The sequence below is a fragment of the Mustelus asterias genome, chromosome 9 (genome assembly GCF_964213995.1).
Source record: "Mustelus asterias chromosome 9, sMusAst1.hap1.1, whole genome shotgun sequence".
Taxonomy (NCBI): Eukaryota; Metazoa; Chordata; class Chondrichthyes; order Carcharhiniformes; family Triakidae; genus Mustelus; species Mustelus asterias.
In genome coordinates this window covers 19892522-19920324 of record NC_135809.1, presented here as the reverse complement: position 1 = coordinate 19920324, position 27803 = coordinate 19892522, and the positions used below count along the sequence as shown (strand labels likewise).

Below are 27803 nucleotides of genomic sequence, written 5' to 3'. Positions count from 1 at the left end.
CACAACGCGGAGAGAAATCAGTAAAAGCGTGCCTCGTGGAGTTATCCCTTTGCCAGCGCCTGTGCATGTTCTCACCCCGTGTATGGATTATCGAGAATTACATGAATTGCATTGCTTTTGGGTGGAGCGGGGTGGGGGAAGAGATGTCTGAAGACTTAAATTCAGTCAGGTACACATTGCCAGCTGTGGCTTTTGATAATCACTTGGACAGGCCAAACTAAAAAGTGAACCTGTTCAAACAAATTCACAGCGAAAGCAGTAAATATCCATTTTCTGTGTCAATGATTGATTTGTTTATTGATGTAGCTGAATTAGTTGAGAACTGTATTCTGTTCAGCCCTAGTATTCAAAACAAACTGTCCTGGCACCCTCAGTTAGAAGGATTGATATGTATGTATCTGTTGAGTTGCCTGTTCGGTTAGTTTGCATGCTCTTGCTCTTTGGCGAATCTTAACTAAGTTGTTGTATTCCTTTGTGTGGGAGTCATATAATTAGCTAATGGACATTGGCAAAAAAAATCTTTAAATATACAGTCCCCAAGATTCACACTGGAACTAATCACATTGGAAGTAAGTAGACACTTGCCACTGATTGAAACCAAGAATTATTGAAGCGAGGCCATTTGGATAGGACAGTGTCAATGCTGGACACGTTAAATGTCAATTTGAAAAATGAACCAAGTCTGTGCCTCTCCGCACAGCACAGGCACTTTTACGATGTATTTTCGTTCGGAGCAGGGGATGGACAAGAGGGTGGAGAGAGCGATCCTGGGATTTGCATATTCATTAAGTTGGGAGGAGGTTGCACTCTATCGCTCAGCGCTTTTACTGTATATAGAGCCGTTTCTCCAAACCTGACCGACGGCCAAAAGCTGCCGTTTCCACTCAAAAAAAAACCCTCCAACCCATTCCGAGCAGCGGGCACCGAGCGCTCCCGACCAGCTTTGTTTTGCCGCCCCTATCACTCGGTTTAGATGATTATGGAATTTGCAAGTGAGAACTTTTCCATCGTTGGCCATCATTCGAAGGGAAACGAGTATTACATGGGCGCGGGAGCGACCCTGGAGCAAGTTATGGAGAGTATGGAGGGGGGATCCTTCTACAACAAGAATGCATCGAAACGCATCCAAACCTTTATCCATATGGAAAGCAGCGAGCACCAGGAACGGATTGGGAAAACACCCGTTCACGAAGACGGTGGGAACGGTAGGTAGCAGCCCATATCGTCACCAACCACGCTTATTCACAGTAAAAAAGAGGGGAGGGTGGATTATGTCTGAAATTGCCGGTGTGTGGCGACTAGGGGAATTTCACAGTAACTTCATTGCAGTGATAATGTAAGCCTTACTTGTGACTAATAAATAAACTTTAACTTAAACATCATCTTGTCACCAGAACATTTAAATACAGATTCAACAAACTCTTTTTCTCGTTTAAGTTTGTTTTAGTCAGCCGGCTATCCACACAGCTGTCGTAACTTGTCTTAAATAATAATGCATTCCGAAAGGAAAATAATGTCCCTGTTTTCGTGAATTGCTTACTGCCTCCGTTGCTAACTTGTGTACACTATCAGCCGAACCATAAATAACAAACAGGAAGAGATATCTGTTGGGAAGCAAGTTGCTGAGGGTGGAGGCGATATGTTACAATAACAAACCGTTTATCATTCATGTTTCAATAATCAATTGTACAGTCAATGGATTTTAGCAAAGCCCCAACGCCGCTGCACGTAAAAGGATATAAACAGCATTTGTATTTGCTTATTTTAGATTCCAGGTGGATTTTTCAATTTGTTATATATTGATTTCTTCCCGGGACTGGGGGAAGAAACGCAATTCATAAATATTTATTTGTTAAATGCAAATATTTAAAGTCGCCAATCCCTCCACCAAAATGGGTTCTGTCCAATGCAGTATCTTCTGTTTCTTTCGGGGTTACCACTTTCCAATTCTTTTTTTTTGAGGGGAGGGGATGTTATTAAGGGATGAAAGATCTGTGCAACCTTCAACCAGTCCTGAACAATTTCAGATCTGAACTTTGATGGTGGTTGCACATCATGCTGAACTCTAGATACTGTATAAAGTTACATTTTGGACAGATTCGGCGGCGGGGGTGGAGGTAACGGGAACCTGTTCTGAGGCCCAGTCTAAAGTTTATTCATTAGTGTCACAAGTAGGCTTACTGCAGTGAAGTTATTGTGAAAATCCCCCAGTCAAAAGAGCATTCACACTCCTACCACAGAAGAAGTATTTGCAAAGGTAAATCGCACTGATGTTGAACAGAAGGACTCTCTGCCCGGCTTTGTTCAGCCACAAGTCAGCGGGTTGTGTTGCTGACCGGCATCCCACTAATAAACCAGAAAACCCCACTTCAAATTCGACCGTGGCAATTTGTCAACTTGAGCTCGGGGTTTTAAACAGAAAAGTCTGACACTAAAAGTCAGTAACAGTGGCAGTGAACTTGTCTGATTGCAATGAAACCCCCCTCAATTGGTTCACTAATGCCCGATAGATTGTCTGACCGGTATGTGACTCCAGCCTCAAGTCAATGTGACTGACTCCTAAGTGGCCTAGTAAGCCTCGGCGATGCATCAAACAACTGGCATGTTTGAAGAAAAAACTTCCCCCACCAGCACCTTCCCTGGGTAACCGGGGATGGGTCAGAAATGTCTGGTGATATCCACATCCTGAGAGTTATTTGAAACAGTAAGAAATTCAGGAGGTTCAGTTCCGAAAAGAAATATCTGCTAAGTCAGAAAGCAATCTGTTCTGGATTAGTTTCCATCCTTACAAATATTCAAAATTTTCAAAGATAATCGCTTTAAAATACGGCTACTCCATACTGATTGAATTCGATGTGTATTTTGGAAGAAACGGGTGGCCGGGTGTGTTTTATTTCAAACAAAAAAAAGGACAAGGTTAACATTTGATAGGGAATCTTTGATTTATGATGGCTCCCTTTAATTTTTATGTTTTGATATCACTGACCAATATCTCAACCCTACAATCTCTGCCTGTGAATCGCTTGGGATGTATTTGATCGGGAAGAATTCCATTTACTTGCATGAAGTTCACAATTCTGACCGACTTAATCGCCATTTCCCCCTCCCCTCCTCTTTAAAAACAAACCCGCAAACCTCATAATAATGTACATTCTGCGTTGTTGTGTTTCTTTTTTTTCTATATATAAAGTGAACTCAAATCGTTGTGTTTAACCCGAGATTCTTTGTAATGAAATGCTCAGAACACCAGCGACCGCCGGTCCTGAACACAAGCACACGATAGGAAATTCGAGTTGCTTTGAAATGAGATTGGAGAAATCGCTTATTTAACTTTAAAAATGCTATTTTGAAACGGGCTGAATAACACAAAGAGACGTGTTTGTCCTCCACGCGCCCCGCAGACCAAAATAATATGTTTGAGCAAACATTTTGTGTGCCTACGCGGTCAGATGGTACAAATGCTTTGAAAAGGTTAATGGCAAATAGATAAAAATGTGTCAAATAATAGTCTGGTGGAGTTGAAGAGTCCAACTACAAGTTTTTTTTGGCTAAATATAGTTAATTGATGTGTGTGTGTGGGGGGATTGCAAAATTGTGCTCTTAAATCGACAAATTCCGTTCTTTAAGACAAATGATTATTCAGCTGTTGCGCCTTTTGAGAAGGATTGGGGGTGTCTAATTGTTTAAAATTTTAACTCTCAATTGTTCCATTCGGAAGGCAAATATGTGAAAATTGCCGTGGATTTTATTCCATTGTTTCTCCAGCCATCCGCACCAGTCTGATATATAATAATCAAATGTTGTGTAAATCCCAGTTAACAACAAGTCATTGAAATCTCAGGCTCCGGTCTTTACAGTAGGGAAACATTGTGCGGCTGTTTGGTCATAAATTATTTATAATAAATGCGTTGACAAAGAACAAAAAAGGTAAATTAAATTGGCAAAATCTGTCACCAGTTTTGACCCATGTTTCATTTTAATTTTCTGATCGCACCCTCCTTTCTGGAGATGTATTCATTGGTGAAAGATAAATTTGAAATAGATATTTTGGGGCGGTTCATAGATCAACAAGAACATCAAGAACTCTTCCCCTTTACAGATCAATTAGAAAATCTGAATAGCATTAGCCACATTCTTTTTGGATTTAGTGATGGATAATAAATGCTGATCTTGCCAACAGCCCATGAACGAATTAACAAAAATACTGTTGGGAATGCCCTCTGAATCCAGTTCCCCGTTGATTAAGCTGCCAGGGAATTCCTGAGAGGCTATGGAAAAGCGAGTTCCCTAAAATCACACCGGACATTACAAAAAGGTTGATGACCGCGCGATTTTAACCTGAATTCGGGTGTTGGGACTAGCCCAGTTAATCCGACCTGAACCCGTGTGGCAAATAATTCATTTGAAATACTCCGGTTTGTAATATTTTGAATTTACATTAAATACACCCACTGCAAATTGCAAAGAATAAAACCTCCGAACACAATTGAATGATGCTCTGTTTTAAATTCAACTTCATTTTAGAATTTATTTTTAAAAAATCATGGACACCAGCAGTTCCAGATACAGGTTTGGGACAATTTCTTGAAGTGGGAGAGTGGGGAGACTTTCAAATAAAGCACTGAATGTTGCGAGATAATTCACTTCGCAGCAACATGTAACTTTTTCCTAGCGGGCTCTACGATGAGACGAAGCATTAGAATAGGCCAAAGTCTGATAAGTTTACCTTCGGATAATGTATTGTCACATCTTATCTACTGACTAGACTGCTATTGCACGCTATACCTCTGCCATTCTCTGTTAGCCGGCAGAAAATAATACAGACTGTCCCCAGAAATGGTTGCGATTCTGTGCCCCTGATTAATACAGTAGTTAGTTTTAATAACAGAGTAAAATAAAACAAGACACCGGCAGAGAAGGTAACTAGCGAATGTCTCTTAAAAAACAGTCAATTTTCCTGTAACGGTATCCAGAGATAGCGGATTATGTTGTCACTATTAATCTACCAACTCGAAAACTTACAGTAAGCACGCAGTGATAATAAGGTTCTGATCCAATGAGATGTGACTTTTCCCTTTGAGAATCGTTCAACATCAACATTTTTTTTCCATAACTCCCTGAATAAAGCTAGAAGCTATCCCCGAACTCGCTGTGAGAGCTGCTCGTGGCTGGAATGTTATTCGATTGTTAAGGAGGGAGCATGGGGATACTTAGGGCCGGTGTTTAAAAACAATAACGCGGAAGTTAATTCAACAATTTAGTGTTTCAAACGTGGCATTGACATGGCAAGAAGTTGGAGGATCTATAATAAGGGAAGTAACTATGCCAGAAATATGACTGTTTACATATCGGCCAGTTCTGGTTATGTGCAAGTGAAGATTCATCAGAAACAATGCCAGCTTTAAACTGCCTCAAGTAACTAAATTCAATGATATGCTGTATGTACTGATGTGCTTGTGAAAAGTATTTCTGTCAGTAAGAGGATCACATGATAATAAAATACAGAAACAAAAATGATTCACTTGGCAAAATGAGTTTGGTCTGTATTTGGAGAAGCAAACTTCATAGATACATAGATTGATGATGATTCAGATAATATTAGTTGGGAAACAAAATGACAATTAAGGTAACATTCTCCTGTACATCTTGGAAATTGAGTGGTATATATGAATGGGTCAATTGAAAGATTTGATCAAATCCTGAAATCAGCTCAGTAATATAGTTGAATAGGAAATAAATTTAGTGACACAAGGTTGTAAAATGGACCTGATGAATGTAACAAGAATAATGATTGCAGATCTTGGTCAATGCAGAAGGACAACATTTCTCAAAGTACAGTAATAGCCAATTTCATTCATCAGGCCCATTTTGCAACTTTGTGTCACTAAATTTATTTCCTTTTCAACTATATTACTGAGCTGATTTTAGAATTTGATTAAATCTTTCAATTGGCCCATTCATATATACCACTCAATTTCCAGGATGTACAGGAGAATGTTACCTTAATTGTCATTTTGTTTCCCAACTCGCATTATCTGAATCTTCATCAATCTATGTATCTATGAAGTTTGCTTCTCCAAATGGGCAATTTGTGAATTGTTATGAATTATCTTACTTACACATAAAGCTTATAATGACAAGAGTTATCCTTCATTTTTTGTTGCCATTTAATAAATATCATTTACAATCTTACTATAATTGCCATGTCTACATATGAGGTAAAAAATTACATCTTATCTTTCTCCTGAATACTTTGGGTTTCTCTAGTCACAGAACTGGCTTTTGAATCATTCAGACTTTGGCTATCTCTCCCAAGAATGTATAAAGTCTAGAGATTCTAGGAATGGAGAGTTGGGGCCCAATTTTAAGTCTGTGCCAAGTTTTGCAAGGGTTAATCTTGTGCTTAGTATCTAGGAAGTGAGGAGAGATGGAACTGACCATTCATCGAAACATGTGTCCGGTCAGAGTCCTGCATCCAAGGTTCCGTGGCCGGTAGCCTGTTGTAGCTTTCCCACGATTTCTATCTCTCATTTTATTCCTGATTTAAACATCCTAAGTTTTGCAATCAGTTTTGAGTTCTTTTCACTTTTTTTCAATGCCTCACTGAGGTGATCTCCACACTTTTTTCATCAGTCTTCACTTTCTTCAAATATTTCCGTCACATCCCATAGAGGTGATTAACCACAAAATTTGTTCATAAAACCCATTCAGCTCATCAGAAAAATCATAGAATCATAGAACAGTGCAGCAGAGAGAAAGACCATTTAATCCATGGAATTTACATTGGCTTTTGCATCGATCCCCTTAGTCCCACATCCCCATTCTTTCCCCTAATCCCTGCACATTTTCTCTCTCTCCAGTTCCTCTTTCTAGGCGATTATTGAAACTGTGTCCTTTACTTTATCAAACAATGCTTTTCAAACCCACTGATTAAATACACTTTTCCACATGTTGCCTCTGGTTCTTTTGCCGAGCACTTTAAACCTGTGCCCTCTGGTTAGTGACCCATCAACTACTGGCTAGAGTTTCCCTTGAATTACTCCATTTAAACCACTATACTTTTAAATACCTCTTTAATCTCTCCTTAGCCTGTTCAGCTGGGATAAGTCCCATTTTGTTTCCCGACTATCCATGTAACTGTGATTTCTCATCCCTGGAACCATTCTTGTAAATCTTTCTGTACCTTCTCCACATTTCTTGAAGTATGGTGCCCAAGATTAGACCATGGTCTAGCTGTGGGCCAATCTTTTATATGAGGTTTGCATAATTTCCTGGCTTTTGTTCCCTGTGCCGCGATTTATTAAATCTCCAATCCTGTAGGATTAATTCACGGTTTTATTAACCTGTCTGGCCACCTTCATAGATAATGCTCCCACTTCTCCCTATTCTCGCACCCCCTTTACAATCGTACCATGTGACTTGAATTGTCTCTCATCACTCTTCCTAACAAAATGTCCCACCTCACATTTTTCTGCATTGAATTTCTCCTGCCATATGCCCACCCATTCTGCCAACCTGCCTATGCCATCATGAAGTCTATTGTTAAGTTCCTCACTGTTTACTATGCTTCTAAGTTTTGTATCATTTGCAATGTTCTACATTTCTAAATGTTCGAAGTCAGAGCCATTAATAAATATCAAGAACAGCAGAGGCCCTAGAATTGAGGAATGTGTGCTCCTTCTGAGGGCCTTCAACCACCAGATTTGCATACCAGGAGTTCAGGTGCAGGGTCAGTAGACCTTACAAGATTTTCCATCCCTTGCTGTCCTCCACACACACATTTGTATTTTTTTCGATACCATGGTGAGAAGTATGAATCTGTAAAAATCAACTCAATTAACTCTTTCCTTGGGGTGGCACAGTGGCACGGTGATTAGCACTGCTGTCTAACAGCTCCAGGGACTCAGGTTTGATTTGCAGCTGGGTCACAGTCTGTGTAAAGTCTGCACGTTCTCCCCGTGTCTGTGTGGGTTTCCTCCGGGTGCTCCGGTTTCCTCCCACAGTCCAAAAGATGTGCAGGTTTGGTGGATTGGACATGCTAAATAGGGTGGCACGGTGACATAGTGATTAGCACTGCTGTCTCACAGCGCCAGGGACCCAAGTTCAATTCCAGCCTTGGGTCATTGTCTGTGTGGAGTTTGCACATTCTCCCCGTATCTACATGGGCTTCCTCCGGGTGCTCCGGTTTCCTCCCACAATCCAAAAATGTGCGAGTTAAGTTGATTGGCCATGATAAATTATCCATTAGTGTCAGGGGGATTAGTAGGGTAAATATATATGGGGTTAAAGAGATAGGGCCTGGGTAGGATCATTGTCAGTGCAGGCTCAGTGGGCCCAATGGCCTCCTTCTGCACTGCAGGGATTCTATGAATTCTAAATTGCCTCCTAGTGTCCAAAGATGTGTAGGTTAGATGGATTATCCATGGTAAATGTATGGGGTTACCGAGATAAGGCGGGGGAGAGGGGCTGGGATAGACATTCTGTCAGGGGGTTGGTGCAGACTCGATGGGCCGAATTAACCTCCGCAGCACTGTAGGCATTCTATGACTTTTGGTTTGCTTGGTTCCTTTAAAGGAATGTGCTTCCTTTCAGTTTTCAGTCTCAGCAAAAGATGGATGCCACATTTGAATTGACCTCTGAATCTGGCCAAAAATGTAGGTTTACATATATGTTGAGTATAAAATAGAACTGCTGGCGTGGTTGCCATCCTTGATATTTGCCATCTGCGGTCTGCTCTGCGCATCTTTGCAACCCCAACACCTAGAATCCTACAGTGCGGAAGGAGGCCATTCAGCCCAACAAGTCTGTACCGACCACAATCCCACCCAGGCCCTATCCCTATAATCCCATGCATTTTACCCTAGTTAGTTCCCCTGACACTGAGGGGCAATTCAGCATGGCCCAATCCACCTAACCTGCACATTTTTGGACTGTGGGAGGAAACCGGAGCACCCGGAGGAAACCCACGCAGACACGGGACGAATGTGCAGATTCCGCACAAGCAGTGACCCAAGCTGGGAATCGAACCCGGGTCCCTGGCGCTGTGAGGCAGCAGTGCTAACCACTGTGCCACCCTAGCACTCAAGATATCAGACACTGATAAGTCAAACTTCTATTTGTGGGGTAAAAAATTGAGCCTGACTACGAATGCGAGTATTCTATGTTGGGGCTGAAAAGGAATTATTTTAGCATACAGAAACATGATTTTGGGGGCCAAAAAAATGGGGTCACCTTATACATCTCATATACCATGATCGCTGGTATTTGTTTATTCTTTAACCAGATGCTTTTCTTTATGTTCTGCTTATGCGTATAACATGCTTTGCCTATTGAGTATCTGAGTTCTGAACATGGTTCTTCTTAAAATAATATTGTTTGTTAATAACTTTCTTGAACTCTTGCTGGCAAATTTCACACGCGGATTGCTCCCCGCATCAAATGTCTGATTATTTCCTTTGTCATCCAGTCAGTTATGCCGTTTCAAAGTCCATGGGCCAAGCTGTGTGTAGCGACCTCTCAAGGCCCATCGAAAACTACTGCAACATGAAGGTGTCCCCACCCAAAGGGCTGGAAGAGAAATCCATCATGGAACAAACTGTCGATAAAAGCGACTCTAATGTCTCCAGCACGAAGAAGCGGAGAAATAGGACAACGTTCACCAGTTTACAATTGGAGGAGCTGGAAAAGGTTTTCCAGAAAACTCACTATCCAGATGTGTATGCCAGGGAACAGCTGGCTCTACGGACAGAGCTTACTGAGGCCAGAGTACAGGTACACAACTAGATTATTCAGTTTACTTTTCACTAAGAAAAAATCTATAAAATCATATTTTTAATGTGTATTTGGTAATATTGTTGACCGCTGTAAATTAATTTAATTATAGTTACAAGGGGCATGCACTTAAGGTAAGAGGGGGAAAGTTCAAAGGAGATGTGAGGGGCAAATCTTTTACATAGAGAGTGCTAGGTGTCTGGAACGTGCTGTCAGGGGTGGTGGCGGAGGCAGATACGATGGGGTGTTTAAGGGGCTTTTAGATAAGCACATTAATATGCAAGGAATAGAGGGATATGGACCAAGGGTAGGCAGAAGGGATTAGTTTAATTTGGCATCATGTTCGGCACAACACTGTGGGCCAAAAGGCCTGTTCCTGTGCTGTACTGCTCTATGTTTAATGTTACACATACCAGAAAAGACTAGGGCTGGTGCATTCAGCAGTAAGTTAATTTTTTAGCAGTGTTATAAGTATTAATTACCAAATACCATTGCTGGACTGAAAATTTAATTTTACAAGCGTAGCAGCTCATTCTTTCTGAGGTTAATTAGTGTTGGAGATTTGAAAAAAATCAATTCTACTTTGTCAGTTTGTCTTTTTCAATCTCTGTGAATCCATCAATCTTCCTTAAACTTTGTGCATGATTGGAATTTAATTTCTACCTCCAGCTTTATATTTTCTGCTTTCAACTCAGCGTGGGTTAGTAAGTATTCTTCAATCTGACTGATTGAAGAGTTTCACTGTTCCTCGCATTGCTCACAGACGTTTCAGACCCTTAGGTGTTGGATTAGAGGATGTCTCACCACAAAAAAAACAACAAAAACTTCCTTTGCTGCTGACCACAAAAATATGCAGACTCTGGAGTAAAGGCATCTAACATTATTCAGACTTGCCTCTGCACCTTCCACTTTGAAGTAGTTTGCCCACAAATTTGTTACAAGTGCAAGCTGATAAAGGTGCACCAAGAGTAATAAGGCACCTTGAGGCCTAAGTAAACAGAATAACCAAAGGATATTGTGCCGAACATGCCGCCAAATTTAACTAGTGCCTTCTGCCGACTCTTGGTCCATATCCCTCTATTTCTTGCATATTCATGTGCTTATCTAAAAGCCCCTTACCTAATAAGATTGAGAAATAACCGGCTAAAAAACTGAGAGAGCGGGTGAATTAAAGGGGGTAAATAGAATATCGAAATAGAAATGGAGATTGAAAGAATGGTTGGATAAAGACTGGAAAAAAGGAGCAGTAAAGAAACAGAAATAAAGATTTTCATTTACCTCAAAGTCTTCATGACCACTGTTCATCTCAAAGCACTTACAGCCAATGTCATTTTTAAAGTTTATTGATTAGTGTCACAAGTAGACTGACATTAACACTGCAAGGAAGTTACTGTGGAAATCCCCTCGTTGCCACAGTCTGGCGCCTGTTCGGGTACACTGAGGGAGACTTTAGCATGGCCAATGTACCTAAGCAGCACGTCTTTCGGACAGTGGGAGGAAACCAAAGCACTCTGGAGGAAACCCACGCAGACACAGGGAGAACATGCAGAGTCTGCAGGGACAGTGACCCAAGCTGGGAATCGAATCCAGGTCCCTGGGGCTGTGAAGCAGCAGTGCTAACTATTGTGCCACCATGCCACCCATGTTATTTAGGCTCATTAATGAATTTAGGACATGTAGAAGCCAATTTGCGCAGCAAACCGCCACAAGCAGCAATGTGATAATGACCAGATAATCCATTTTTGTGATGTTGATTGAGGGCCAGGACATTGTGGATAACTTGTCTGCTCATCTTTAAAGTCATGCCATGGTTTCTTTCATGTCCACAGGTTTAGCAGGCAGAGTGGAGCTTAACATTTAATCTGAAAGCAGCACCTCTGACAGCGCAAGGCTCCCTCAGTACTGCACTGGAGTGCCAGCCTTGATTATTTGTGCTTAAGCCCCAGAGTGAGACCTGGCAGCTTATGACTCAGACATAAGATTGAGTCAAAATAAAAGCAAAGTACTGCAGATGCTGGCATCTGAAACAAAAACAGAAAGTGCTGAAAAATCTCAGCAGGTCTGACAGCATCTGTGGAGAGAAAATAGAGCCAATGTTTTGAAACATTGGCCGCGATTCTCCCAAAAGCACTGATTTGGTGGGAAAACTGTTCTAGATTCCGACTGTTTTTTCAGTTCAACTTCTCACTTGAATCTCATGGGGCAGCATAGTGGCACCATGGTTAGCACTGCTGCTTGACAGCGCCAGGGACCCGGGTTTGATTCCCGACTTGGGTCACTGTCTGTGTGGAGTCTGCACGTTCTCCCCGTGTCTGCGTGGGTTTCCTCTGGGTGCTCCTGTTTCCTCCCACATTCTGAAAGACGTGCTGGTTAGGTGCATTGACCCGAAAACGCGTGAACTGTGGCAACTAGGGGAATTTCACAGTAACCTCATTGCAGTGTTAATGTAAGCCTACTTGTGACTAATAAATGAACTTTACTTTTACGCCCCACTCTGTGCACTGCAGAGGTCCCAATCATGAATTTCATTAAAAACACAGGGGGGCGATGCCTATTCACGCCGGAGTCTGACAGTTCTGGAACTCTGCGCATGTGCAGTGGTCCCGATTTGTCAGTCTCCCTGGGACCCCCAGAGTGCTGCCTCTCCAGCCCCCCTCCCCCCCCCCCCCCCCCCCCCCCCCCCCCACCCCCACGGCCCGATCACGGACCCCACAACAATTCCCGGGCCAGCCCTGACCCCTCCCCCACCCCCCCACCCCAGAGAACCGAGGTGTCCAGCCCATGCCACCCCCCCCCCCCACCCCCCCCCCCAAGCAGTGGTGATCCGCCCACCGTCCTCACCCCGGCAGACTCCCCCCCCTCGCTGATCTCTCCCGGGGTCAGACCATCCCCCCCCACCCCAGGAGGCAGGCCCCCACCAGCAGACCACCTCCACCCCCCAGCCCGCCCCAATTGCCGCCCTCCCTCCATCCCAGACCAATCACCATGCAGAGTGGCAGCGGGACCTCCCACCCCCACTGATTACTCCTAGGCCCTGCCCAAAGTAGGCTGTCCCTTGGCACTGCCTGAAGGCCAGTGGGCTGTGCCAAGGTGCCCCCTGGGCATGGGCACTTTGCCCCTTGGGCAGTGCCAGAGGGCACAGGCTGGCACTGCCAAGGTGCCCATGCCCAGGGGGCATCCCCCCACCGCCTGACCCTCTGGGGGGGCCCCGATTGCCCCCACTTCATTCCGGCGGGGTCTCCTGCTAGTTCCCCGAATGTGGGGAGCTACTCTAAACCCCGCCAGAATGAAGTACTCCTGGTGGGGTGGGAGATTCAATCGGGATTGGTAAGTTCTCGAAAATGTGATTTAAAATACATTTAAAACATATTAAAAAAAGATTCAAATGACTTACCAGTCTTCCCGCTGGTTTCCAGCATGGTCTGACCGGCGACTGTTCTCTGGCTCTGAAAGATGCGCATGCATTCCTGGTGCATGCGCAAATCCCGGAACAAGGCCAGCGACGCGCATCTCCCACCCTGACCCGCCAGAAGAGTTGTGGGTCAGGATGGGAGAATTGCGGCCATAGGCTCTGTTCTCTCTCCACAGATGCTGCCAGACCTGCTGAGATTTTCCAGCATTTTCAGTATAAGTTTGAGCCAATTGAACCATGGCTGAAAAGTTAAAATTTAAAATCTGATGTTTTTAAAATTTCCTTGAAATATTCAAAATGTGGAAGAATGAGATTCTGCACATTTCTCACTGATTTTCGGTGCCAGAGAAGTTGAATGCAGTAATTTAAAATTATTGTGGTTAAAAGAGCACTGTCATGACTAATGAATCGCCCTAAATATCTGTGACATGCTTAATTTTTAGCGACTGCACAAACAGAGCAACTTGAATGTATGTCAGTGGTGAGATTGACAGTGAAATGACACCTTTGCAAAACGAATGGTAGATCTATGCAACTTGGATAGCAGCTTCTGGATGTTAGTAGTGACCTCAGATCTGCCCCTCAACTGAAGGCACCACTTATGCAATAATAGTGGCAAGGGCCATTAGTCTCAACATTATTTTGACAACAATTCCATTCCAATAAAAAAACAAAAGTTAAACAAAAAAAAAAGTGCTGGGAACTATCACTACAACTAGTTACTGTGCATTTTTTCAGAATGCTATCTCATTAGCATCGCCCTGGCAATGAGAAGAATTTTTTATCAATATCTCGTCGCTAACATGTAAAACCTGCCTCCATGTGTGAGTAGCAATGCAAATAAGTCTTGTTTCCATTGGTGTGTCAACATGTGCCTTCAAATGATTTCTGGCCTTAAAACACGATGCATTTATTTGTTTTAATTCAAAATCTCCTCCGAGATCTCGCGAATAAACTATATTGTGGTTAACCAAGAAATTTTTATCTCTACTTCTGAAATTGGTTGAGTGTTTGTTATCACTTGGGTATGCTCGGAAATCCTCCCGAGATTTTTAAATGTAAAATTATGGTATTTGGTTATCAAAATCACACACAGCAAGTACTGGTAATTGATAGGGTCTTTTCGTAGGGAGTCGTCTGATGCAGTATTACTTTCCCCAGCCATAACTCATTCAAGATTTTGTCACTGTGAGCTATTATGCTGTACTCCTGGGCATACATTATGCTATAGTAGTTGTTGACTGCTGTCAACATAGTACACATGGTGTAATAACCTTAGGGTAAGTAATTACTACAAGGGCTGAAATGTAATAACTGATATCGCACAGGCTTGCCAATTTCAGATTTGAAAGCACCAATTTTCATTTTTCGGGATAATCTTCAAATGTTTACTGACATTCTACCTTTCTTTAGGCACTAGCTAAATCATCAACAGAACACCACACGCAATGACACACAGATAGTGCAACTTCAATTCCCATAGTCAAGCTGGTTGAAACCTTCTCTAACATCTTTTGTACCTAGTTGAGACAAAGTCTATAATATTTCCCTGTTATGTATCCTAAGAGAGATGATGGATAACATTATGGGGGCGGAGGGTGGAGGGTGGAATCATAATAGAATTCACACATCTTAGTCTATCAAAACTTTTATGCTAATAAATGGGATCAACTGGTGAAGGGTGGCACAGTGGTTAGCATTGCTGCCTCACAGCGCCAGGGACCCAGGTTTGATTCCCAACTTGGGTCACTATCTGCGCAAAGTCTGCACGTCCTCCCTGTGTCTACATAGTGCTTTGGTTCCCTTCCGCAGTCCGAGAGATGTGCTGGTTAGGTGGATTGGCCATGCTAAATTCTCCCTCAGTATACCCAAACAGGCACTGGAGTGTGGTGACTAGGGGATCTTCACAGTAACTTCATTGCAGTATAAGCTTACTTTTGACGCCTATCAATAAATTTAAGTGGTAAATTTTGGTTCCTGTAAAAATTCTAATCAAAACCATAGTTGAAATCTCTGAATTGCTCAATGAATGGACCGCAGTTATAACATGTATGCTGTTAAAATGACCGCAAGAACAGAATGCGGTTTTTGCACATCTTCCCATCATCTAGAAGAATGTGAAAACATAACTCTCCTTTTGTTCTGCAATGAATGGAAACCCATGCCAACAGCGAGAGGAGCATGTTGCAATAAACAGCTCAATGAAAGATCGGATTATAAAAATAACGGCTGGATTTCTGTTTGTTACAAACTGTCACACAGCCTCAGGGTTCCGTGGATTTGATGGTATCACTTGAGCGCTGTTCTTCGTTTTGCCATATGAGCTCCTTAAGAATATTACAGCTTTTCAAGACATGTCAAGTTCCATTTATTATCAGCCTGAAGTGGCTTCTAAAAAGAGAAAATACTTGCTCAGACACAGCGCCTTTCAAGGACTGTCGGACAACCACTTTACAGCCAACCAATCTCTTTTGAAGTGTAATGTAGGAAATGGGATAGCCCATTTGCACTCAGCAAGATCCCACAAACAGCAAGGTGATAATAACTGATAATATTAATATTGATTGGGGGGTAATTATTGGCTAGGACTCCAGGGATAACACCCCTGCTTTTCTTCAAAAAAGTGCCGTGGGATCTTTTATATCTACTTGAGAAGGCAGAAGGGCCCCTAGTTCAACATCCCATTGGACAGATAAAAGGGGCAATTCTCCTATCCCGCTGCGCTAGTTTTTTAGCGCAGTGGGCTGGGAGATTCCAGTGGCGCCCCATGCGTGGGATCCACATTGGGCGGGTCTGGCAGATGGAGTACAATGTTGGTAAATGTGAGGTCATTTATTTTGGTAGGAATAACAGCAAAATGGACTATTATTTAAAAGATAAAAAATTGCAGCATACTTCTGTGCAGAGGGACCTGGGTATCCTTGTGCAAGAATCACAAGGAGTTGGTTTGTAAGTGCAGCAGGTCATGAAGAAGGCAAATAGAATTTTTTCCTTCGTTGCGAGAGGGATGGAGTTTAAAAACAGCGAGGTTATGTTGTAGCTGTATAGGGTGCTGGTGAGGCCACACCTGGAGTACTGTGTACAGTTTTGGTCTCCTTACTTGAGAAAGAATATACCGACACTTGAGGGAGTGCAGAGGAGATTCACTAGGTTGATTCCGGAGTTGAGAGGGTTGGTTAATGAGGAGAGACTGAGTAGGCTGGGACTATACTCATTGGAATTCAGAAGAATGAGGGGAGATCTTATGGAAACATATAAGATTATGAAGGGAATAGATAACATAGAAGCAGGTGAAACTAGAAATAGGGGGCATGGCCTCAAAATAAGGGGAAGCAGATTTAGGACAGAGTTGAGGAGGAGCTTCTTCACACAAAGGGTTGTGAATCTGTGGAATTTCCTGCCCAGTGAAGCAGTTGAGGTTACCTCATTGAATGTTTTTAAGGCAAGGATAGATACATTTTTGAACAGTAAAGGAATTAAGGGTTGTGGTGAGCGGGCGGCTAAGTGGAGCTGAGTCCACGAAAAGATCAGCCATGATCTTATTGGATGGCGGAGCAGCCTCAAGGGGCCAGATGGCCTACTCCTGCTCCTAGTTCTTATGATCGTATGTTCTTATATCCCAGCCCGCTAGCGTCCCCCAGCGCTGGATTTCCGGTGGCATCACATTTGCGCCAGAAATTGGCGGGAAAGCACATAAATTATGGTAATGTTCATTACCATATATTTTAAATGTGATTAGCGGGCCCAAGACTGAAGTCTCTGGGCCCACTAGCATCTCTTCCGCCTCCCGCCCCCCCCCCCCCCCCCCCCCCCCCCCCCCCCACACTCCACCCCCCAGCTGGAGTGTTTCGCTCCAGCAGGGATGAATATAGCTCCCCACTTTTGGGGAGCTATCGGCCCAACCCCACTGGAGTGATGGGGGGGGCAGTCGCGGCCCCCCAGAGGTTCAGGTGGTAGGGGGGGTGCTCCCTGGGCCTTGACATCTTGACAGTGCCAGCCTGTGCCCCCGGCATTTCCCAAGGGATAAAATGCCAATGCCCGGGGGAACCTTGGCAGTGCCAAGGGGGTGGGGCCTAGGGGCAGGGCCTGATGGGGCGGGGCCTGGTGGGGCAATCAGTGTGGGTGGGAGGTCCCACTGCCACTCTGCAAAGGGATTGGTACCAGAGGGAGGGAGGCCAGCGATCGGGGCTGGCCATCGGGCTGGGGGGTCAGCCTGCTGGAGCATTCGGGACTGCGGGGGAGGGGGGGCTCGGGAGTGCGGGGGTGCGGATTGGGACTGCTGATGGGGGGGTGAGGGGAATTGGAGGGGGGGAGCGGGAGATTGGGGCTGTGGGGTGGGGTGAAGGCTGGGCCGGATATGGTCAGCGGGACTGTGGGGGTGTAGAAGGCTGGCTTTGCAGAGGTCGCAGGGCTGGCCAGCTATCGAGCTGGCCAGCAATTAAGCTGGCCAGCAGTCGGGAGGCCGGCAGTGTGGGGCCACTGCACATGCGTCGATCTCGGTGCTGACAGAGTGCACACAGCGTGGGAGATTCATTTTGATACTCCCATTGAGGTTAGGTGCATTGAGGTGAACAGGTGCCGGAGTGTGGCGACTAAGGGAATTTCACAGTAACTTCATTGCAGTGTTAATGTAAGCCTTACTTGTGACTAATAAATAAACTTTAAACTTTTTAAAAAGCAGCATGATTTACTCCAGTTTTCATGCAAATTTGACACGCACAATTTGGGAGAATTCCGGCCAAAGTTTCCTTGCTCTTTGAGGTAAAAGTAAAATGCTAACATGCATATTGGCATGGTAACAGCAACCCAATGCTGCCTCCCTGCTCCCTTACTTATTAGACAGAGATTTCCAAGGTATGTGTTTCCATCAAGTTGCTGTGATGTATGTATATAATATATGTTGGGGTTTGGGGTGTGTCCTGTCCCTTTAAGAGTGCAGGTCTGGGAATTAGCTCCTGCCAGTGTGTGACCCGGCTGAGCAGTCTGACTGTGGAACAGTGACACACCTACAATAAAAAGCTCCCAGTGTTCAAGTTATCAAGTCTACCTCTCCATGTGGTTCTTTATGCACCATATATCGATAGGTGTATACATAATAGTTGTCTTCTTTAAAAATCAAGTATTGACTACAAAAGCCCAGTAAAATAATCAATGCCTTTATTTTCCTCGATTTGAACAGCCAGGTCATGAATATTTATGAAGCTCTGTTAAATTATGCCAGCGGGACTGGATGTGGTAAAATGTGTCATCTCCCCAACAACAGAAAAGACGTGAAGGAGATAATTGGTGCTTTTAACATGACATGTTGAGGAGAGAACGCCAAGAGTTTCACAACCTCCGCAGCACTGATTTTGCTTCCCATTTCTCCCAAAACCTGTTTCTAATTATCTTCCAAACTCTATGCCTTGACTGCGCCATGCAATATTATCAGATCCTTCTCATGAGTGGCTGGACAACCTCATCAATAATTGACTTCCAATTGCTTTCCAAGTTTCAGGGTTTGGTGATTTATTAGTACCAAAGGCCCTGCCTGTATCATTATTGGATCACACAAACTGATAATCATCTAGACTATTATGTTAAATATTTGAAACAAAAAGCTGTAGGCCTTTTTTTATATTTGAGTTTTAGAAGTCTTTTCCATTGTTGCTCATTTTATTTTGCTATTTTCTAACTTACCTCTGGCACTTACTATCAGAATAAGCAAGGTGAGCAGAATCAAAAGTCTTTGCTCTATGTTTAAAGAATTGGAGCATAAGGATGCAGGTGTAAGTTCTTGCTTAAAGTGAGAACTGGTGTTGATCTCTGGTGACCAGGAACATCGCTTTCATGCTGGTGCTAGTTTAGCTTGGATTAGGGGAAATGGTGCACGTGACGTCTTGCAGTGCAGCAGGGGTATCCTGTATCTTTGGGTCAGCTGCTCTAGGGTCAAGTCCCACTTGAGGGCAATAGAAGTTGTGTATACATTGCGGCCAAACAGGTTGGTCATCAGTCACCCAATATACCTGATGATATGTCGGTTAGCTCAGTTGACTGGATGGCTGGTTAGTTGATGCAGAACAATGCCAATAGCCCAGGTTCAATCCCCATTCCGGCTGAGGTTGTTCATGAAGGTCCACTTTGTCCCTTGCCTGTGGTGTGGTGATCCTCAGGTTAAATCATCAATAGTTTGCATCAGGGACTCTGGTAACTTTACCTTTATGCCTGATGAATACATATCACTACAATACTTGTACCACCACTGCAGTGTTTTGCCAAGTATAATCATGAATGAATCCATTGGAAGTACATGGTCCCTAATGCCCTCTTAGTGTTTGGCACCCAGACGAAAAAGTGTGCCTGTGAATAATCATCATTTGCTTTTATGGTAGACCAGGATTATAGTCCTTTATTCATGGATCCTCAAACTCATTAATGGGCTGACAGAGATGATTTAGCAGGGTAAACATGTTGCTTTGACTTGTCTTCCAAATCCAATCTAAACAAGTATTGATGCATTAATGTGTTTGTATTTAATGTAGCCCTGTGCTACCTCAAAAAAATTGCATTCATATAGCATATTTCACATTGCATTTATACAGCACTTGGTAGGGGCAGCACAGTGGCACAGTGGTTAGCACTGCTGCCTCACTGCACCAGGGACCCGGGTTCGTTATTGGCTTGGGTCATAGAAATGTTCAAAATAGAAGCAGGAGCAGGCCAATCAGCCCTTCGAGCCTGCTCCACCATTCATTTTGACCATGGCTGATCACCAATATCCTGATCCCCCCTTTCCCCCAGATCTCTTGATCCCTTTAGCCCAAAGAGCTATATGTAATTCCTTCTTGAAATCTCACAATGTTTTGGCCTCAACTACTTTTTCTGGTTGTGAATTCCATCCAAAACACTTGGTCTCCTTGTAGATCAACAATCTACTTGATTTTCTAAAGTCTGCCAATTTGCTGTTGTCCATTTAACACAACTGGCCAGGGTGAATTTTTATCCTATTGCATTGGGGCGGCATGGCAGCACAGTGGTTAGCACTGCTGCTTCACAGCTCCAGGGACCTAGGTTCAATTCCCGGCTTGGATCACTGTCTGTGTGGAGTTTGCACATTCTCCTTGTGTCTGCGTGGATTTTCTCCGGGTGCTCCGGTTTCCTCCCACAGTCCAAAGATGTGTGGGTTTGGTTGATTGGCCATGCTAAAAATTGCCCTTCGTGTCCTGAGATGCGTAAGTTAGAGGGATTAGCAGGTAAATATATAGGGGTAGGGCCTGGGTGGGATTGTGGTCGGTGCAGACTCGATGGGCTGAATGGCCTCTTTCTGCACTGTAGGGTTTCTATGATCTATAAAGCAAATATTTTCAAACTGGTGTCTTTGAAGTCGTGGGAGTTTGTATTTACTCATTAGCAAATGTTTGCTCTTAAAATATACCAGCAAAAATGTGTTGGCAAGTCTTTCTAAAGTTAAAGCAGCGAACACTGGGATGTTGTTAATATTTGAAGGGATTCCTTGGAGTTGCTCCAATATCTTCAAGGGACCCCCCACATAAGAAAGTTTAAAAATATCCACGGGTAAAGGTTCCAGAGGATTTTCCTCTGAATTTGTACCAAATGAAGGAGCTCCATTGCTGCCAACCTGTATAGCCCAATGTCCATCAGCAGCCAATCAGCCTCTGTAATGTGATAAATTAGAGCAAAGGCCTTTTATTTCTTTGCAGGTTTGGTTTCAAAATAGGAGAGCAAAATGGAGAAAGAGGGAACGCTATGGACAGCTACAACAGGCTCGAAACCACTTTGCAACCTCCTATGATGTCTCCCTCTTACCCCGAACAGAGACTTATTCACAGGTAGGTCAAAAATGGCACAGAGGATAATGCTATGTTGCAAATTGACAGGTAGTCTACCCACATTAAAAAAAAAATCATAAATAGGTCCTTTCAATGGGCTTAATGATGTTTAAAATTTTTTTAAAGTTTGCTTTTGGTGCATATATTTACCTGATATAGTAACTCAAGTTCTCTTTGGAACCATGAAACACAAATATAGGGACACCGCTCCGTTTTGCTGAACTTCAATGCGTTTTGGATCAGTTTCATGGAAACAGATAATATTATCTGACAAATGTTCCTCATGGTGGTGATATAATTCACCAGTCCAATCTGCATTTAAATTATATCTATATGTATATATATATATATATATATATGTATGAATCAAACTGAACACAGTCACAACATTAATGCAACTGAGACTTTGATCTTTGAATAGCAAATTTATTTTGACTTTGGATCTGCAAAGTGCAAACCGGAGGAGACTTAAGTCTTCTGCTGATAACTTCAAAATGTTCAAGATAAAGAAAGCTCTTGTTCTCTTTGTTCTGTGATGTATTTCATCCTGAAGAACATCATTTTGCATTGCCTACAGGGCAAGAATACATCTATATCTGCATGAAGTGTGCACAATCATCGTTTCTTGGATACCCGCAAACTTTGAAGACATTTATGTCCATTTGATTCAGTCAAAAATGCCCCACAATTGAGCCCCAAGCTTCTAAAAGTAAAGACATTTTCTGATTAAGAGCTTATTCTGCTTTCGTCTAGGTTTCCCTCTTTCTTCCTCAGATGGATGGGATATTTTTTTCTGCATTTTCCCTGTCTCTTTCTCCTTGTTCGAGCTCAGACAATGACAAGCTGAGTGGTCTCCTTCTATTCTTTGATTGTCCTCCTCATCACCCATTTCTCTCTTTTCCTTTTGCCTTGTCACATTTCCTGGAATGCTGTATTCTCAGATTTTTAGGATGTCTGAAGTGCTGGGCTCAACTTCCTACTCAGAGTGGGTGGGTAGAAAATCTAATGTGGTCATTCAAAACCACCCCAAAAGTAGTCTAAAAAAAATCAGTTTATTAATCAAAAAATAATATATGACATGTTGTTTGTACGGCACCGTGGCACCGTGGTTAGCACTGCTACCTCACGACATGGAGATGCCGGCGTTGGACTGGGGTAAACACAGTAAGAAGTCTCACAACACCAGGTTAAAGTCCAACAGGTTTATTTGGTAGCACAAGCCACTCGCTTTCGAAGCGCTGCCCCTTCATCAGGTGAGTGGGATTTCAGTTCACAAACAGGGTATATAAAGACACAAACTCAATTTACAACATAATGGTTGGAATGTGAGTCTTTACAGGTAATCAAGTCTTAAAGGTACAGACAATGTGAGTGGAGAGAGGGTTAAGCACAGGGTAAAGAGATGTGTATTGTCTCCAGCCAGGACAGTTAGTGAGATTTTGCAAGCCCAGGCAAGTCGTGGGGGTTACAGATAGTGTGACATGAACCCAAGATCCCGGTTGAGGCCGGCCTCATGTGTGCGGAACTTGGCTATCAGTCTCTGCTCAGCGACTCTGCGCTGTCGTGTGTCGTGAAGGCCGCCTTGGAGAACGCTTACCTGAAGATCAGGGGCTGAATGCCCGTGACCGCTGGAGTGTTCACCAACAGAAAGAGAACACTCTTGCCTGGTGATTGTCGAGCGGTGTTCATTCATCCATTGTCGTAGCGCCTGCATGGTCTCCCCAATGTACCATGCCTCGGGACATCCTTTCCTGCAGCATATCAGGTAGACAACGTTGGCCGAGTTGCAAGTGTATGTACCGTGTACCTGGTGGATGGTGTTCTCATGTGAGATGATGTCATCCGTGTCGATGATCCGGCACGTCTTGCAGAGGTTGCTGTGGCAGGGTTGAGTGGTGTCATCATCACTGTTCTCCTGAAGGCTGGGTAGTTTGCTGCGGACAATGGTCTGTTTGAGGTTGTGCGGTTGAAGGCAAGAAGTGGGGATGGCCTTGGCGAGATGTTCGTCTTCATCAATGACATGTTGAAGGCTCCGGAGAAGATGTCATAGCTTTTCCGCTCAAGGGAAGTACTGGACGACGAAGGGTACTCTGTCCGCTGTGTCCCGTGTTTGTCTTCTGAGGAGGTCGGTGCGGTTTATCACTGTGGCGCGTCGGAACTGTGGATCGATGAGTCGAACGCCATATCCTGTTCTTATGAGGGCATCTTTCAACATCTGGAGGTGTCTGTTGCAATCCTCCTCATCTGAGCAGATGCTATGTATACGGAGGCCTCACAGTGCCAGGGACCTGGGTTTGACTGGCCTTGGGTGTCTGTCTGTGTGGAGTTTGTGCATTCTCCCCATGTATGTGTGGGTTTCCTCCCATAGTCCAGGTTAGGTGCAGGTTAGGTGGATTGACCAGGCTACATTGCCCCTTAGTGTCCAAAGATGTGCAGGTTAGGTGGATTGGCCATTTTAAATTACCCCTTAGTGTGAGTGCATGCTTTGTGATGGAGAATGTTCCGGCAGTTCCTGCAGCAAAATTGGTGCCAAACGATGTGCTTTGCACTCCTTATTACTCCACCAGCAAGGCTGAGAGGGGGTTCTCTGTTGCTTGGGAAACGCAGAACCCGCTAGGCATGGCCGTTGGCGTGCACCCATTGTTTCTTGAGAGACAGGGAAACCAATAACAATATTCAGATAAATGACAAAAAATGAGTTTTGTATTCTCCTTAGCTTTTGTGATATTTTCTCTCCAGTGTAACTGCAGTTTATATATTTTCTTTCTTTCCTATTAATAGAAATTGTGAATGTTTGCCTCCGTGTTTGTCTCTCTGTTCTATTTCTCCTTTTCTCTCTGAAAATTTTTGAAACAATGTATTTTTCCCTTTGCCTCTGTCACCTCATTTTGCAGTATCTATATTTGTCCTCATCCTTACGGTGTCTTTCTCTCGCAGTTTCTGTTCTCTCTGACGCTACCGTCCTCTGTGAACAATAACCGTCTCTCTTTAAGTGCTCAGCTTCCAACCTGTTCTTGAAAAGTTTTCGAAATCTGGAATTAAAAAGATGCAACAAACAAAAGCTCCATGTTGTAAACAACCCGAGTGGTTCACTTCACTGATGCCCTTTGGTGATTCAAATCTGTTGTCCTTACCCATTTGGATCCAACATTAATGTGCTTGACTTTTAACAGCCCTCGACACTAGCTGAGCAGTCAGGGCAATGAGCTGTTGGGGAAGCAATAGCCTATTGGCATTATCGCTCGACTATTAAGAACAAAGAACAAAGAACAGTACAGCAAAGGAAACAGGCCCTTCGGTCCTCCAAGCCTGTGCCGCTCCTTGGTCCAACTAGACCAATCGTTTGTATCCCTCCATTCCCAGGCTGCTCATGTGACTATCCAGGTAAGTCTTAAACGATGTCAGCGTGCCTGCCTCCACCACCCTACTTGGCAGCGCATTCCAGGCACCCACCACCCTCTGTGTAAAAAACATCCCTCTAATATCTGAGTTATACTTCACCCCTCTCACCTTGAGCCCGTGACTCCTCGTGAACGTCACTTCTGATCTGGGAAAAAGCTTCCCACCGTTCACCCTATCTATCCCCTTCATAATCTTGTACACCTCTATTAGATCTCCCCTCATTCTCCATCTTTCCAGGGAGAACAACCCCAGTTTACCCAATCTCTCCTCATAGCTAAGACCCTCCATACCAGGAGTTAATCCAGAAACTCAGCTAATGTTCTGGGGTCCCAAGTTTGAATCTCGCCATTGCAGGTAGTGGAATTTGAATTCAATAAAAAAAATCTGGAATTAAGAATCTACTGATGACCATAAAACCATTGTTGATTGTTGGGAAAACCCATCTGGTTCACTAACGTCCTTTAGGGAAGGAAATCTGCCTTCCTTTGACAAAGAGTCATCTAGACTCAAAACGTCAGCTCTTTTCTCTCCTTACAGATGCTGCCAGACCTGCTGAGATTTTCCAGCATTTTCTCTTTTGGTTTCAGATTCCAGCATCCGCAGTAATTTGCTTTTATCTGCCTTCCTTACTGATCTGGCCTACATCTGATTCCAGAGCCACAGCAATGTGGTTGACTCTTAACTGCCCTCGGGCAACTAGCGATGGGCAATAAATGCTGGCCCAGCCAGCGACGCCCATGTTCCACGACTTAATAAAAAAAATTAAATACCATCAATTGCCAGTGACACCCGCATTCCAAGAATGATAGATTTAAAAATTCAACATTGGAAGTGGAAACCTACAGTATCTAAAACAAAAATCTTTGTGGCAATCAGTTTTTCCTTTTTGAATTGCAGGCCATTCAGCCTCATTGTTAATTCCACTCAAACTGCCTGGCTCTGGTAGACTGGGGCAGGAGGCTGCACCCACCCCTCCACCCCCTCTGAGTTCAGGCACCCCTTCTGTGCGGAAATGGAACCAGCACCTACTTAAATCATGTAAATTCCCTGACCCCAGGATTCTGGATGGGACCAGCACAAAACCAGTTACATCGAAAAATAGAAGCAGGAGTCGGCCATTCGGCCCTTCAAGCCTGCCCCGCCATTCATTTGATCATGACTGATCATCAAAATCAGTCTCCTGATCCCGCCTTCCCCTCCATATCCCTTGATCCCTTTAGCCCCAAGAGCTACATCTAATTTCTCCTCAAAATCACACAATGTTTGATTTGATTTTGATTTGATTTATTATTGTCACATGTATTAACTTACAGTGAAAAGTATTGTTTCTTGCATGCTATACAGACAAAACATACCATTCATAGAGAAGGAAACAAGAGAGTGCAGAATGTAGTGTTAAAGTAATAGCTAGGGTGTAGAGAAAGGTCAACTTAATGAAAGGTAAGTCTATTCAAAAGTCTGACAGCAGCAGGGAAGAAGCTGTTCTTGAGTCGGTTGGTACGTGACCTCAGATTTTTGTATCTTTGTCCCGACAGAAGAGGGCGGAAGAGAGAATGTCCGGGGTGTGTGGGGTTCTTACTTATGCTGGCTGCTTTGCTGAGGCAGAAGGAAGTGTAGACAGAGTAAATGGACGGGAGGCTGGTTTGCATGATGGATTGGGCTTCATTCACGACCTTTTGTCGTTCCTTGCAGTCTTGGGCAGAGCAGGAGCCATACCAAGCTGTGATACAACCAGAAAAAATGTTTTCTATGGTGCATCTGTAAAAGTTGGTGAGAATCGTAGCTGACATGCCAAATTTCCTTCGTCTTCTGAAAAAGTAGAGGTGTTGGTGGGCTTTCTTAACTATAGTGTCAGCACGGGGGAACCAGGACAGGTTGTTGGTGATCTGGACACCTAAAACTTGAAGTTCTCGACCCTTTGTACTTCATCCCCGTTGATGTAGACAGGGGCATGTTCTCCTTTACGCTTCCTGAAGTCGATGATATTCTCCTTCATTTTGTTGACATTGAGAGAGAGATTATTGTCGCCGCACCAGTTCGCCAGATTCTCTATCTCATTCCTGAAATCTGTCTCGTCATTGTTTGAGATCCGACCCACTACGGGTGGTGTTTTCAGCAAACTTGAAAATTGAATTGGAGGGGAATTTGGCCACACAGTCATAGGTGTAGAAGGAGTATAGTAGGTTTGTTGTGGCAAGCACAGGTTCTGCTGGCACAGTCATCTCCCCGGGATTCAGGCCCTTTATTCGAAGAAAACATCGTAAAACATCAGCAACTCTTGTAGCCCTTTGGTTAACTTCCCCTTCTGAAAAATGTTCCATTATCCCAAGCCAGTTCCAATCGGATGAAAATATTTGTTTACACATTTCAAGTGTTAAAGACATTTCCTTTTGGGCCAATTTAGCTTTAGTTACCTGGGAATGTAAATACAAACTCCACATTTGAACAGTTAGGACATTTAAAGCCAAGAATCAAATTTTAAATTCTGATCCGTTACAACAAGGAGTTGACTATATTCTAAAAGTTATTTATAGAAGTTAATCAGAGCATGAGATTTCAAACATTTCGTTCTCACAAGGTTTTATCTGGGAAAAGAGAACAGGAATTTTCTGTGCTTAACTTTGCCCTCAAGGGATAAGATAAAAGGACTTGTATTGTAAAATGTGAAATAATAACGCTGAAGGAACAAAATGGTTGTGAAGTTTTACTGGGTATCTGAGCAGCTGCCGACCACTCGGTCTGAATAGAAAATGGATACATTCATGCTCGCGTCTGTTTTTGTCTTTCTCCAGCTGCAAAACAATTTGTGGGCAGGGAATAACTCCACCGGCTCCGCAGTTTCGTCGTGCGTGCTACCCCGCGAATCGTCCCCCTGTATGTCACCTTACCCTCACACTCACAGAAATGGCAGCGCCTACATGGGCATATCGAATCACCAAAGCCAGTTCAATCAAGTTGCTCTGAACAACCTCTTCAATGACTCTGTACTTTCTGGCTCCTCTGATGGACATGCCTTCGAGCCGAGGCCAGAGTGCGAACGCAGATCGTCAAGTATTGCTGTGCTTCGGATGAAAGCCAAGGAACACACTGCCAACATCTCATGGGCGATGTAATTCAAAGTAGAAGACAAACCATTAATGAACATATCCGGGGCAACTCTGCTCCTGGAAAACACTAATAAGCTGCTACATCTTAAACAAGGAAGTAGGATCAGCCGAGAGCAATGCACAGGTTATTTTCTTCGAAGCACCCTTGATGCTGATAGAGAAGGTCGTATCAGAGGTCGAACTGATTGAACAAAAGATTGTGTGTGGGTGTTTAAAGACTGTGGTGTACACATTCAATCACAGAATTTTACAATGCAACAGGATACCATTTGGCCCAATGTA

The 27803-nt window shown here is 43.7% G+C and overlaps 1 protein-coding gene across 1 annotated transcript; it reads left to right on the top strand.

The window, feature by feature from the left end:
* Positions 1–892: 892 nt before the first annotated feature.
* Positions 893–27803, top strand: alx1 (ALX homeobox 1). The gene is made up of 4 exons (XM_078221155.1): positions 893–1205; positions 9467–9771; positions 20884–21012; positions 27207–27803. The coding sequence occupies exons 1-4, from the start codon at positions 974–976 to the stop codon at positions 27525–27527; spliced, it is 987 nt and encodes a 328-aa protein (XP_078077281.1). The 5' UTR covers positions 893–973; the 3' UTR covers positions 27528–27803.

Coding starts and splice junctions, on each gene's coding strand:
- alx1 (XM_078221155.1), top strand. CDS start 974: ATGATTATGGAATTTGCAAGTGAGAACTTTTCCATCGTTGGCCATCAT. Junction 1,206..9,466: donor TCACGAAGACGGTGGGAACG/GTAGGTAGCAGC, acceptor TTTGTCATCCAG/TCAGTTATGCCGTTTCAAAG. Junction 9,772..20,883: donor TTACTGAGGCCAGAGTACAG/GTACACAACTAG, acceptor ATTTCTTTGCAG/GTTTGGTTTCAAAATAGGAG.